Raw genomic sequence first — 14,314 nt, 5'->3', positions numbered from 1 at the left:
TTGCAACTCACTCCGAACCTGTCTTATGAGGAGAGACCAGTGCAGATCCTAGACCGTCAGGAGAAGAAACTTCGGAACAAGTTGGTTAAGCGAGTCAAAGTCAAATGGCTCAACCATTCAGAGGAGGAAGCTACATGGGAGTCTGAGCCGGAGTTGAGAGATCGATACCCTGAGTTATTCGGTGAGTTCTAATTTCGAGGACGAAATTTATTTTAAGGGGGGAAGGATTGTAGAACCCGTAAATCAGTCTACGTTTAAGCCATGCATAATTCTAGATTTCTAAATTTAATTGACTTCATTGCATAATTATTTTAAATGCATTTATTTTAAGTTAATTATTCATTATTTCAGTTCAGTAGTTTGATTTTTAGCATTTCAGTTATTTCAGTGAGGCCGGACTGGAGTTGGAGTTTTTAGATAGAATTTAAGATCCAGAAAATATTTTCAGAAGTTAATTTAGCTAGCAAGTAAGTTCATTTAAGTTAGAAAGGGAGGTTTGAGGATTTAATTTAATTATTTGAGGTGATTAAGAAATGAGCTCATTTAAGTTACTTAATTAAGGGGTTAGCTCACTAAATTATTTAAAGGATTAGTAAGGCTTTCAAGGATTATTAGTTGACTAGTTAACAATATTTCCCCTTCATTTTATTGCAATTTTCGGCCCCCATAGTTGCTAGACAATTTAATTGCCAACTCATCAACCTTTTGACCATTTCTTTGCATGTAAGTTGTAGGATAATTCTAGGATTTTTGAGAGCACAATTTAATTAAATTAATGGACATATTCTAGACTAGAAAACAAGCAAAAATCGGCCACTACCTCTAGAAACATCCACCAACTCATTTGATATCAAACTAGAATTCAAAATTTAAAATGAGAAGACTTGGTCTTGGATCTTCCTTATATCTTGCACCCACTTCCCTCACCCTCCTAACCATCTTTTCCCCCCTCTCCTTTTCGAAAATTCAGAGTGAATTCAGACTCATTTTCAGAGGTAAAAATCGTGAGGTACATAGCCAAAAAGAAGAGAGAAAAATCGAGAGCAAGGTAAGGTAGAAAAGGAAGCCACTCCGTCTCCTCCGCGCCGTCTCGTCTCTTCTTTTCGTTTTCATTTCAAACGATAACCAGGAATGTCTAGATTTCTTTTAAACCTCAATCAAGTCATATTATCAATTATTTTTCAGTACATGATCATGTTTTCTCATGCAAAAACCGAAATACGTCATAGAATTTTCAGAAAATAATGCATGCAGATTTCGGCCCTTTCATGACAAGCTTCACGTTTTTCTTGGTTTGTGAGTTTCAGTTATTGGTTCGACTCCAGGCTCCCAAGGCGACCTCAATACATGTAATAGGATGCATTAGGATCAGATTGGTCTGTTCGTTCAAGCCCCTGGTTGCTGGAAATTCAGAAATGGACAACAACTTCTCATTTGGTCCATTTGAGTTTCGAGATTCAGCTTGTTGGCAAGGAGGAAGGATCTGATCTTGGCTGCCCTAGGGGCCTATAGCCATGGTTAGATCACTCCCCTAGCATGTATAAGACATGACTAAGTCACCCTTTTGGTGGCTTGGTCCATGGCTCATCGGTTTTTAATAAAAATGTCACAACCGCCCCTATGTCCCTTCGGCCCTTACAATTTCAGCATATATGGTTTCGGTTTTGGTTGCTTGGTATGAATCTTGGTTGGCCTATGGCCCATAGCCACGGTTCATACCATGCCCCTATATGTCTAGATCATGCCATGGTCAATCAAATGGCCACTGGAACGACGCAAGACATCGATCTAAGCAAAACACTACACACGCATGCACGTTGGTTCTCGGCTGGAGTTTCGGTTGAGTTTTGGTGTGACGCGGATTGTGGCTGACCTAGGGCCCTTAGCCATGGTTCAAATCACTCCTTGGGATGTTGGTAAGAGTCTCTAGTTGGTGTTTCACGCCACAATGGCCGGTATTCTCGAAAACAACACATGTTACACGATTGTACAGTTGCTGGAAAATTACAGCAAGTTGCTGTGTCGGTTCGGTGGCTCGTTTGAGTTTTTGGTTGGCTTTTAGCCCATGGCCTTGGACTGGACAGTGCCTCATTGAGTTAGGAAGGTCATGTTTTTGACCAATTCTCATTCGGATCATTTTTGAGGTCGTACGAGAATTTACTGGTGCGATGTGCCAAATTGACTCTCGAAAGAGCGTTTCGTGTTTTGGCCTCCATTTCACCTAGATTTCGACCCTATCATTTTAGGAACATTATTTTATGATTTTTCAGTGTATTTTAATCATGACTATACGTCGGTTCCATGTCGGTTCAGGTTGGCTCGGAGTCATGATTAAATGCGAAGTCATTAGGCATCATAGTCGCAGCTTTTGAACGTAAATTGCGTAGTTGGTCATGTTTAAGCTATTGCATATTTTTCATGGCATAGTTAGGTTGCAGCGAGCCTGGGGACGATCCAATCCAATCCAGTTGGTAAAATTACGGGACATTTTCATTATGCCAGTTAATTATTTTACGTGCATTAAATAGAAAATGATTATTTTTAGATTTATGCGATATGGCTTGTGGTTCATTCACTATGTGGGAGTGTTATTTTATACGGTCGCCAGTGACCGATCAGTTAGGTATGGTACCACCCGGTCGCCAGTGACCGGCCAGCTAAGTTCAGTTTCAGCCTCCCCGATAGCCAGTTACCGATCAGTTCAGCTTAGTGCAGGGGCCACAGGCGTAAAACATAATCTCAACAGAAAATTTTATCATTTATTTCAGTACAGGCTCCAAGGAGCAAACATTTTTTTTACTGTGATTATCAGTTCAGTTATGGACGTATTATAATTGCTCAGTACAGATTATTTTCAGCATGCCTCAGGACAGGATATGTTAACTCATGCATATTTTAATTCAGATTTTTACTCGTTACCTGCGATATATGCATGCTGAGTCTTTAGGCTCACTAGACTTGATTGTTGTAGGTACCGATGAGGCCAGGGCCGAGGGCGGGGACCAGTGAGCCAGCTTGGGTCGGCAGTAGTGGCACCCGAGGACCTCAGAGCAGCAGTTGTTATTTTATTCCGCAAACATTTTATCAGTCGTTGGATATTTTTAAATTGTGATTTTTGGCAAACTTTATTTTCTTCCGCTGCAATATTTTAAAATATTGAACTTGATTCACCAGTGATTTTATGAATGAGGTCATTTAACTTCTTTTAAAAAGAAAATTTTTAATTTTCCGCAAATTTTCAAGCAAGAAGTTTAAGGGCACTTTACATGACCCATACATAAATACGCCTGATCAGACTAAACCACAGTACTAGGCTGACAGGAAAGATCCACAGCCACATACATGAGATCCTCGTTCATAATTTAACGGGTGGATTGGTCCCTGGTCATACTTTACCGCTTTCCAATCCTGATCTAAACCCGTTCATAATTTAACGGGATGGATTGATCGCTGGTCATACTTTACCGCTTTCATATTCACATAATTTGGTCACAAGACATTTAGCATACCTTAAAAACTTAAAATATTTTCTTTGCACGTCGAACATACTTACTTGGTGTTGAGGGATTCGTTGGATCTCGCTTGGGGCCATTGCTGCACATACTAACGTGAGTTCAAACCCTTATCTTTCATAGCTTAGACGTAGGTACTCGTGCTCACTACCGAAGCAAATAAATAGCTTATGACATTCTAGATCACTCGGGACTTGACCTCGTTAAATCGTACTAAACCATGATATAGAATCCCCAAAACAAATCTCAAAGGGAAGCCTAAACTATTCTCAAACAGAAGGTACACGGACCTCGTGCCCAGGTCCAGCTCTGGGTTCGTGTAGGTTGGGGAAAGACACACCGAAAAGAAGGAAGGACACTCACCCTGTGCTAGGGTCCGTCTGGGGTCCATGTAGGCATTGGAAAATGGCACTTCGGAAGAAACAAGGGCAAGGACCCCGTGCCAGGGTCCGTGTAGGGGTCCGGCCAGCCTCGGGTGAAAACAAACCTGCGGAAATTTTTATATTGTTCTTAATTCTCCTAACACAATTGAATGGACTAAGAATCGATACTTCGAAACCCATCTTAGGACGCTACGGTATTGACTCCAACCTGTGCCGACAATCCAACAACCCCAACGTCAACAATCAACAACAAAACGACGCAATTTTGAAATTCAACACCATTATCTTCCTACGACTTCTATTATCTCCCAAGCCATCCCCGACTCGAAACGAAATGTCACGCCCCGAGTCCGAAGCGTCGTTGACATCCGGCATTGTTTAACAATTATATTGAAAACAATAAAGCCTCGTATCAAATCAAACCAGTCTTTTTCAAAAATAAAGTATTGTCTTACAATGACAATGAAATAAAATACATCAGAGTGGCGAAATGCGGAAAACTTAAACAAAAGGGATAACTTGATTCTTGCTCTTGATCATCGATCACCAACCCCAGAAAGCTTCCTGCTCCTCCTCATTTATTTATTTTTCACTTTTATCTGAAATTATAAGGGGGTTAGTGTTTTGGGAAAACACTCAGCAAGTGGGAGTTGATCGATTCCAAAGATACATATAGAACTTAATTTTTAAAACATTTCTTTAACAAACTTTCAAATCTTATTACTTTTAACTCATCATAACAGAAACGAAACAAATATGAGACAGAGGTTATCAGATGATTCAGAGCAATTCAGAAACAGATCAAATCAAACGGATACAACACTGTTACTCATCTCATTTCCATGGTCAAATTGTCCCCAATATGTTAGTCATCTAAGGGGTGAGGCCAGAACATGATTTTATACCCACCAATGGGGGCCAGAACAGAACATGGTTTTATACCCACCAATGGGGGCTAGAACAGAACTACAATTCTTGTCCCATTTCAAATTCAAATTGTAACAGTGCAACAGAATTCAGAAGTAACAGACATAACTTTTCAGATTTTCAGATTTCAGATTTTCAGACGAATTCAGCGGAGTCAACGAATTTCGAAACATAGAAGAAACACATAATCGATCGAAATTTTTAAACAGAACATATAGCAATTTTCGAAAATATGAACATACATATAAGCATGTCATATTATGTATATCAAAGTTTAAAAATACAAACAAATATGTAACAAAAACCCACTTACCGTATTTGAAGATTTTTATACAACACGTCTTCTCAAAAATCGGGCAGCACTTCGGCGTAACTTTAACGAATACTGTTGTTGATCGAGCAGCACTTCGACGCAAGGTTCTTGTACTAGACTGCACGAGCTTCCCTTCTTTCTTCCTTGCTTGCTTGGCCAAAATTTTGGAGAGTGAGGGGAAGAGGGAGCCGAACTTTTTGAAGGCTTTTTGGTGCACTTTTCTATCATCCTTGAGTTGGTATTTATAGAAAAAAAAAGACCTTCCACCTTGCCTTGGCCGATTTCTTGGGCTCCAAGGTTGCCATCAATGTGGTTCCAAAATATCATGTATCCTCCAAGTCCATGACTAGTCATTATATTGATCCAAAATACCATGCATTCTTTAAATGTTAACTTGGTTTTCTAAAGGGTCATTTCCTTCATCATCAATATGTCCTAGTCCTTTGCTCCTCCCGCAGCTCCTTCATGGGTTAACGCAAAGGTTATTTTTTGCATATTTAATTTGTCCAAACCTTTAGCTCCTCCCTTAGCTCCCTTTTTGGTCATGTTAGGACAAGCTTGGTTGAGCTTCTTTGAGCTGAAGGATCGAGCCCTTGAGCTGGGGTTTTATTCCTCCCGTGACACTACTCCGATGGATGCAATTACTTGTAGCTTGGCCTCCTGTTGAGCTAATCCCCGAGCTTTGAAGTTGCTTCCTCGAGTTAAATTTAATGAAAATCTAAGTTAATATTCAAGTTATCTAGTTGAAACGAAAATTTTCGAGCTTAGTTTGAGGTAAACTTCAAGTTCGTATTACTTACTTGATTTGCTTCGGATCGTAAAATCCTGGGTTCTCACATCCCTCCCTCCTTATTAAAAGTTTCGTCCTCGAAACTTGCATTAGCTTGATTTTTCAAATAGATGAGGGTATTGTGATCGCATTTTCTCCTCGAGTTCCCAAGTTGCCTCCCTTTCATTGTGATTTCACCACTGTACTTTGACATAAGGTATTGTCCGATTTCTCAACACTTGATCTTTGGAGTCCACTATTCGGGTAGGGACTTCTTCGTATTTAAGTTCTTCGTTGAGTTTTCCTTCAATCATCAGTGGTGTAACCTTGAGTACATGACTTGGGTCTGGGACATACTTCTTCCGCTGTGAGATGTGGAAAACGTTTTGTATTCTGGCCATGTCTGGTGGTAATGCTAATCGGTAGGCTAAGGTTCCTACCTTCTCCAGTATCTCGAACAGTCCCACATATCTCGGATTCAATTTTCCGGATTTACTGAACTGAACCACTCCTTTCATGGGAGAGACTTTGACGTAAGCTTTTTCACCAATCTCTAATTCTAACGGTCTTCTTCTCATATCAGCCCAGCTCTTTTTTCTATCTTGGGCTGCATTGAGTCTTTCTTTGATTACAGCTACTTTGTCAACGGTTATTTGAACAAGTTCTGGTCCAGGTAACAGCTTTTTCTCCGACTTCGTCCCAATATAGAGGCGATCTACACTTTCTACCATACAAAGCTTCATACGGAGCCATCTTGATGCTACTGTGATAGCTGTTGTTATAGGCGAATTCTATCCGGGGTAACTGTTCACTCCAATTTCCAGAAAAATCCAGTGCACATGCCCTCAGCATATCCTCGAAGGTTTGAATTGTCCTTTCGGTTTGGCCATCAGTTTGAGGATGATAGGCCGTGCTGAGAGTAACTTTTGTCCCCATAGCCTTTTGGAAACTTTTCCAAAATCTTGATACAAATCTTGGATCTCTGTCAGATAGTATATTTGTCGGGACTCCGTGTAGCCTCACTATGTTGTCCATATACAGGGTAGCGAGCTTATCCATGTTGTAAGTCATCCTCACCGGTAAGAAATGTGCCGACTTAGTCAATCTGTCAACGATTACCCAAATTCCATCATGACCTTGTCTTGATTTTGGTAGCCCGACTACAAAGTCCATGGAGATACTATCCTTCTTCCATGTTGGTATTTCCAATGGCTATAAAAGTCCTCCAGGCCGTTGATGCTCTGCCTTGACTTGTTGACAGGTTAGGCACTTGGAAACAAAGATAGCCACGTCTTTCTTCATTCCGTTCCACCAGTAAATATTTTTCAGATCTCTATACATTTTGGTACTGCATGGATGTACCGAAAATCTCGATTTATGTGCCTCGACCATTACCTCTTCTCGAATTCCATCGACGTTTGGCACAAACCATCGTCCTTTCATCCAGAGTATCCCATTTTCATCAATTTGAAATTCTAAAACTATTCCTTCTTGGATTTGTTCCTTAATTTTAAGGATGGAGGTGTCTTGACTCTGCTTCAATTTGATGGTCTCTCGGAGACCTGGTTGCACTGATAGTGAAGATAATTTCACCTTCTCAGGGTTCCTCCGGCTTAACGCATCAGCCACTTTATTTGCCTTACCCGGATGGTAATTGATTGACAAATCATAGTCCTTGAGAAGTTCCATCCACCTTCTTTGCCTCATGTTTAATTCCTTTTGGGTGAAAATGTACTTGAGGCTCTGGTGATCAGTAAAACTTCGCATTTTACTCCATAAAGGTAGTGTCTCTAGATTTTAAGCGCAAATACTACTGCGGCTAACTCCAAGTCATGAGTGGGGTAATTCTGCTCATATGGTTTTAGTTGCCGTGATGCATAAGCGATTACCTGACCCTCTTGCATAAGCACACACCCTAATCATCCCTTTGAAGAGTCGCTGTATATAGTGAAATTCTTACCATCCTCGGGAAGAACTAGTACTGGTGTGGATACGAGTTTCATCTTCAGAGTTTCAAAACTTCTTTCACACGCTTCATCCCAAATAAATTTTGAATTTTTCTGAGTAAGTTCGGTGAGTGGAATGGCTATCGAAGAAAATCCCTCCACGAATTTTCTATGCTAGCCAGCTAAACCAAGAAAACTCCTTACTTCAGTCACTGTCTTTGGTTGTGGCCAATCCTTAATTGCCTCGACCTTCTTAGGGACACTCCTAATTCAGAAATTATATGGCCTAGGAACGCCACACTTTTTAACCAAAATACACATTTCTTGAATTTGGCGTATAGTTCTTTTTCTCGTAGTGTCTGCAAAGTGAGACGCAGATGTTCTCTGTATTCTTCTTCACTTGGTGAGTATACAAGGATATCATCTATGAAGACAACCACAAACTTGTCGAGGTATGGTTTGAATACCCGATTCATCAGGTCCATGAATGCTGCAGGAGCATTTGTGAGGCCAAAAGGCATTACTGTGAATTCGTAATGTCCATATCTCGTCCTAAACGCAGTTTTAGGGATATCTTCAGCTTTGACCTTCAACTGATGATAACCAGATCTCAGATCTAGTTTTGAGAAGACCTTGGCTCCATTTAACTGATCGAAAAAATCATCTATTCTTGGGAGTGGGTACTTATTCTTTATGGTGATCTTGTTCAATTCCCTGTAGTCAATACATTGCCTCATTCTTCCGTCCTTTTTCATTACAAAAATCACTGGGGCTCCCCACGGGGATGCGCTAGGGCGGACCTGTTTCTTGTCTAGTAATTCTTGATGTTGTTCCTTTAACTCCTTCAATTCTGCTGGAGCCATTCGGTATGGTGCCTTTGATATGGGAGCAGCACCAGGGACCAAATTGATTTCAAATTCTACTTCCCTATCAGGTATCTCGCGTGGTAATTCCTCAGGAAAAACATCTGAAAATTCTTGAACAATTGGAATATCTTCCAATTTTGGAACCTCTTCTACTTTGATCTCATAGATCATTGCCAGATAAATTTCTTCTCCTCCTTTTATGGCCTTCCAGACTTGTGAGGCAGATAACAGAGATTTTCTTTCTTTGGATTTTCCGTGATATACGACTTCCCCTTTAGCCGGAATTTGAAGTCTAACATCTTTCTTTTGACAGTCTACTATGGAATGGTTTCTAGCTAACCAGTCCATTCCAAGGATAATGTCAAACTCAACCATATTGAGTTGAATTAATTCCACTTCAAAAGTTTGTTCGCTGATACAAATTTTACAGTTTCGATACACTTTGTGGGTTTCAATTGTTTTGCTGGCAGGTGTTGCTACTCTTAATGGTTCACTAAGAATATCATGCTCAAGTTCAAGCTTTTTAGCAAATCTTTTAGACACAAATGAATGTGTGACTCCACAATCAAACAGAGCATATGCAGGCATTTTATTGAGTAAGATGGTACCTGCCACCACTTCGTTGGTGTTATCGGCTTCCTCTTGGGTTATAGCATAAACCCGAGCATTGGTCTTGTTTTCATGTTGTTTGCTGGGCCCCGCCCCTTTGTCCTTATTGTCTGGACAGTCCTTAATTCTATGACCCACTTTTCCGCACTTAAAACAAGCACCTGTCTTCCGATAACATTCTCCAACATGCTTCCGTCGACATGTATCGCACCACTTTCCTTCAGTGTTGCCAGCACTGTTAAAATTTCCTCTTGGGGGTCCACTTGAATGATTTGGCTTCTTAAATTTGGGACCATTTTGAGTACTTTGGTTGACCAATGGTCTCTTACACCTGTTTGCATCTTCTCGGCGCTTAATATTTGTTTCCGCACTCATGGTCCGCGCCCATCAAGTCCGTAAAGTTGTTTGGTTTGAACACCGCCAAAACCGATTGAATCCGGCTGTTCAGTCCTCTTTTAAAACGATGCATCTTCAAGGTTTCATCGGACATAATTGTTGGGAGGTAGGTTCCCAGATCATTATACCTTGAGGTATATTCCAGTACTGTCATATCCGGTGTCTGCCTGAAAGTTTCAAATTCATTCAGCTTCTGCAGACGGAATTCGGCTGGATAGTATTGTTTCAGAAATTCTCTCTTAAAAATCTGCCATGTGATATCTTCCACTTCGGCTAGAGACGGTGACACGGTTTCCCACCATTTTTGTGCTCTGTCCTCCAGAAACGGTGTTACAACCTCTACTTTAAATTCTTCAGGCACTTCAAGTAGGTGTAATTGCGATTCGACATTTTTGAGCCAGTTGTGGCTAACTTCTGGGTCTGGGTTCCCATCGAAAGTTGGAACTCGATTTCTTCGGAGGGATTCATAATGGTATTTAATTCCACGCGGTTGTGGTTCTTGAGGTGGTTGGATGGCGTTAGCCAATGGGTTCACGAACCCTTGCAATGTTGCAGCCACAATAGTAGCTATTGCCATCATATCTTCTTGACAAAGATTTACTCTCGGTGGTGGTGGTGGGTTTTCATCTTGGTTGGCACCACGAGGGTTACGGTTGTTTCGGGGTGGTCTGCCTGCCATTTCCTATAAACATGTATTTTATTAATTTGTTTGCCACAATATTTAATCAAAGGAATAATTTCATTAAATTGTAAAAAATTTTCATACAACCAATCTTTTCAAAACAAATGATTAACCAAATATTTCTAGATACAATCGAAGTCTATTCTAGAACTCTCTCTCTCTACTCGTCTATTACTTCTCTGTCCCCTACTGCTTCATTAGTTTCTTCTTCCACGGGGTTTTCTTCCAGTTGCTCCATGAGTTCTTCCATATTGACCATCTCATTTTGTAGATGCTCGATGTAATTCTGCAATTGTGTGTTGTGGTGATCGAGGTTGTTTACTTGGTCCTGTAGTTTTTGTATTGTTGATTGACTTACTTTTCCATCGATTTCTTGCTCCCCGATTCGTTCTTCAAGACGGCGTTGCGTTTTGAGGAGACTATTACCCCGGATTTTGAGCGTAAAAATTCTATCTTGCGCTTTCTTCAACTCTTTCTTGGTGATCTCGTGTTGACGCTCCGACTCTAGATGATAAGCAGCAAAATGTCTAACATCTTTGCATAGTTTCTTCTCTTCCACTCTGGCCTCACGAAGATCCTCCATCATGCACACGTTATTCCCGTCCAACTGGTAGTTATCTCTTTCGAGTTTTTCATTTTTTTCTTTTAGTGTTTTAATTTCTGACTCCTTTTCCTGAAGTTGTTTCTGAAGTTCATTTATAATGCTTTGAAAGTCCATGTTGGTTTCCAATAAGATAAAAACATTTAAATAAGATACTCATCCATTTTTAAATATTCAATAACAGAAAGTTTCAAAATAGCCTGGTACACATAATATTTCTTAGTCACAAGTTTACTACAATCAAGATACTTTATTATAATGCTAATCTAATCGAACATCTCTACGGCGTCGCTGTCACTGGCGCTGTCGTCTCCGACCACTTCCATCGGTGCTACCTCCTCTTCCTCCATGTTCTCTATCACCAAATGTAGGTAGTTGTTCTGCTCTTGAAGTCTGTCCATAGTGCCGTGAAGCTTCGAAATATACCGGTCCTGTTTGGCGTTGAACTCCTCTTGGCGCTGATGGGCCTGCGTAGCACGTCCTCGTTCTATCTCTACACTCTCCAGTAAATCCTTGTTAAGTGCAACTAAGCGCGTGATGCGAACGGAATCGGTCGGTATTTGCAGCAGCTGGCTCTCCACCAAGTCCAGATGATGAGTCAATCGCTGTACGTCGGTCTCCAGTATGTGCCTAATTTCATTAAGCTCCTGTTTTTCCAGTTTCTCCCTAGCCAATTGCGCCTTCAGAGTCGCAATCTCCCTAGCTTGATTATCTATGGTAAGCTGACGCATACGAAGAGCAGCCTGAGCGCGAGTACGTGGAGCAGCCATTTCCTAGGATAAGATAGAAGTAAAGCATCAGAATCTTATAAAGGATAGGAAGGCACAAAAATAGAAAGAAAGTTGTCGTGGAAAGTTTTCGATACTAAGGATTTTCGGAACAATTGAAGGGCTAGATTTTCGAATTCCTAAAGGAAAATTTTTGGAAAGAATGAATGTTGGATTTAGATAGGTTTGCACTAGGCTTTTGCCAAAATTTGACTTCGTCAAATTTTTTCTGTCAAAATCCCAGCGGGATTATGAACCTGGCGGCTCTGATACCACTAAAATGTCACGGCCCGAGTCCGAAGCGTCGGTGACATCCGGCATTGTTTAACAATTATATTGTAAAACAATAAAGCCTCGTATCAAATCAAACCAGTCTTTTTCATAAATAAAGTGTTGTCTTACAATGACAATGAAATAAAATACATCAGAGTGGCGAAATGCGGGAAACTTAAACAAAATAAATAACTTGATTCTTGCTCTTGATCATCGATCACCAACCCCAGAAAGCTTCCTGCTCCTCCTCATTTATTTGTTTTTCAATTTTATCTGAAATTATAAGGGGGTGAGTGTTTTGGTAAAACACTCAGCAAGTGGGGGTCGATCGATTTCAAAGATACATATAGAACTTAATTTTTAAAATATTTCTTTAACAAACTTTCAAATCTTATTACTTTTAACTCATCATAACAGAAACGGAACAAATATGAGACAGAGGTTATCAGATGATTCAGAGCAATTCAGAAACAGATTAAATTAAACTGACACAATACTGTTACTCATCTCATTTCCATGGTCAAATTGTCCCCAATATGTTAGTCCTCTAAGGAGTGAGGCCAGAACATGATTTTATACCCACCAATGGGGGTCAGAACAGAACATGGTTTTATACCCACCAATGGGGGCCAGAACAGAACTACAATTCTCGTCCCATTTCAAATTCGAATCGTAACAGTGCAACAGAATTCAGAAGTAACAGACAGAACTTTTCAGATTTTCAGATTTCAGATTTTCAAACGAATTCAGCGGAGTCAATAAATTTCGAAACATAGAAGAAACACATAATCGATCGAAATTTTTAAACAGAACATATAGCAATTTTCGAAAATATGAACATACATATAAGCATGTCATATTATGTATATCAAAGTTTAAAAATACAAACAAATATGTAACAAAAGCCCACTTACCGTATTTGCAGATTTTCATACAACACGTCTTCTCAAAAATCAGGCAGCACTTCGGCGTAACTTTAACGAATGTTGTTGTTGATCGAGCATCACTTCGACGCAAGGTTTTTGTACTGGACTGCACGAACTTCCCTTCTTTCTTCCTTGCTTGCTTGGCCGAAATTTTGGAGAGTGAGGGGAAGAGGGAGCCAAATTTTCTCAAGGCTTTTTGGTGCACTTTTTTATCATCCTTGAGTTGGTTTTTATAGAAAAAAAAGACCTTCCACCTTGCATTGGCCGATTTCTTGGGCTCCAAGGTTGCCATCAATGTGGTTCCAAAATCTCATGTATCCTCCAAGTCCAAGACTAGTCATTATTGTGATCCAAAATACCATGCATTCTTTAAATGTTAACTTGGTTTTCTAAAGGGTAATTTCCTGCATCATCAATATGTCCTAACCCTTAGCTCCTCCCGCAGCTCCTTCATGGGTTAACGCAAAGGTTATTTCTTGCATATTTAATTTGTCCAAACCTTTAGCTCCTCCCTTAGCTCCCTTTTTGGTCATGTTAGGACAAGCTTGGTTGAGCTTCTTTGAGCTGAAGGATCGAGCCCTTGATCTGGGGTTTTATTCCTCCCGTGACACTACTCCGATGGATGCAATTACTTGTAGCTTGGCCTCCTGTTGAGCTAATCCCCGAGCTTTGAAGTTGCTTCCTCGAGTTAAATTTAATGAAAATCTAAGTTAATATTCAAGTTATCTAGTTGAAACGAAAATTTTCGAGCTTAGTTTGAGGTAAACTTCAAGTTCGTATTACTTGATTTGCTTCGGATCGTAAAATCCTGGGTTCTCACACGAAACATTAAATAGTACCTAACCACATCCCACGTCACTTCTAAAGCAGTAGTGATGGCCTAGCGATGTCCAACGAAGCCTGCAACTCAAACACTTCAAGAACACATCAATAACATATTTTTCAGAAAAATGCAGTTTGAGCAGTCTCACGAAAATGATCATAACTAACTCAATTTTTATTCAAATTTTTCGAATTTACTGTCAAATCAAATGTATCAAAAAGTTCTACGTTTCATATGTTTAAAGTGTTTTCAGAAACTCGACCAAAAAATCGCAGTAATTTAAATGACAGCAAATTACGAGTTTTATATCTAAAAACATTTCAAAAATCGATCCAACAATTTTCTGCTCAAACTTTGCACATCACACGTAGTTTTTTATGCCTAATAAACAACACAACGAATAATATGGCGAGATCGACACAGTAAAAATAGAATATACATGCCTTTTGATGTTTAAAACTCACGATACGGGGATGCCGCAGTGGAAACGGCGCGAGGCTTGATCCGGGACGAATGTGGCA

At 40.1% G+C, this 14,314-nt stretch overlaps 1 protein-coding gene across 1 annotated transcript; it reads right to left on the bottom strand.

The window, feature by feature from the left end:
* Positions 1–9,677: 9,677 nt before the first annotated feature.
* Positions 9,678–10,298, bottom strand: LOC142534584 (uncharacterized). The gene has a single exon (XM_075641448.1). The coding sequence runs from the start codon at positions 10,296–10,298 to the stop codon at positions 9,678–9,680; it is 621 nt and encodes a 206-aa protein (XP_075497563.1).
* Between the last annotated feature and the right edge of the window lie 4,016 nt (positions 10,299–14,314).

Source organism: Primulina tabacum, unplaced genomic scaffold (genome assembly GCF_025594145.1).
Source record: "Primulina tabacum isolate GXHZ01 unplaced genomic scaffold, ASM2559414v2 Contig607, whole genome shotgun sequence".
In the NCBI taxonomy this organism is placed as follows: Eukaryota; Viridiplantae; Streptophyta; class Magnoliopsida; order Lamiales; family Gesneriaceae; genus Primulina; species Primulina tabacum.
Note: the sequence above shows the minus strand (reverse complement) of the source record. Positions and strands in the feature narration are given on the sequence as shown.

Coding starts and splice junctions, on each gene's coding strand:
- LOC142534584 (XM_075641448.1), bottom strand. CDS start 10,298: ATGGCAATAGCTACTATTGTGGCTGCAACATTGCAAGGGTTCGTGAAC.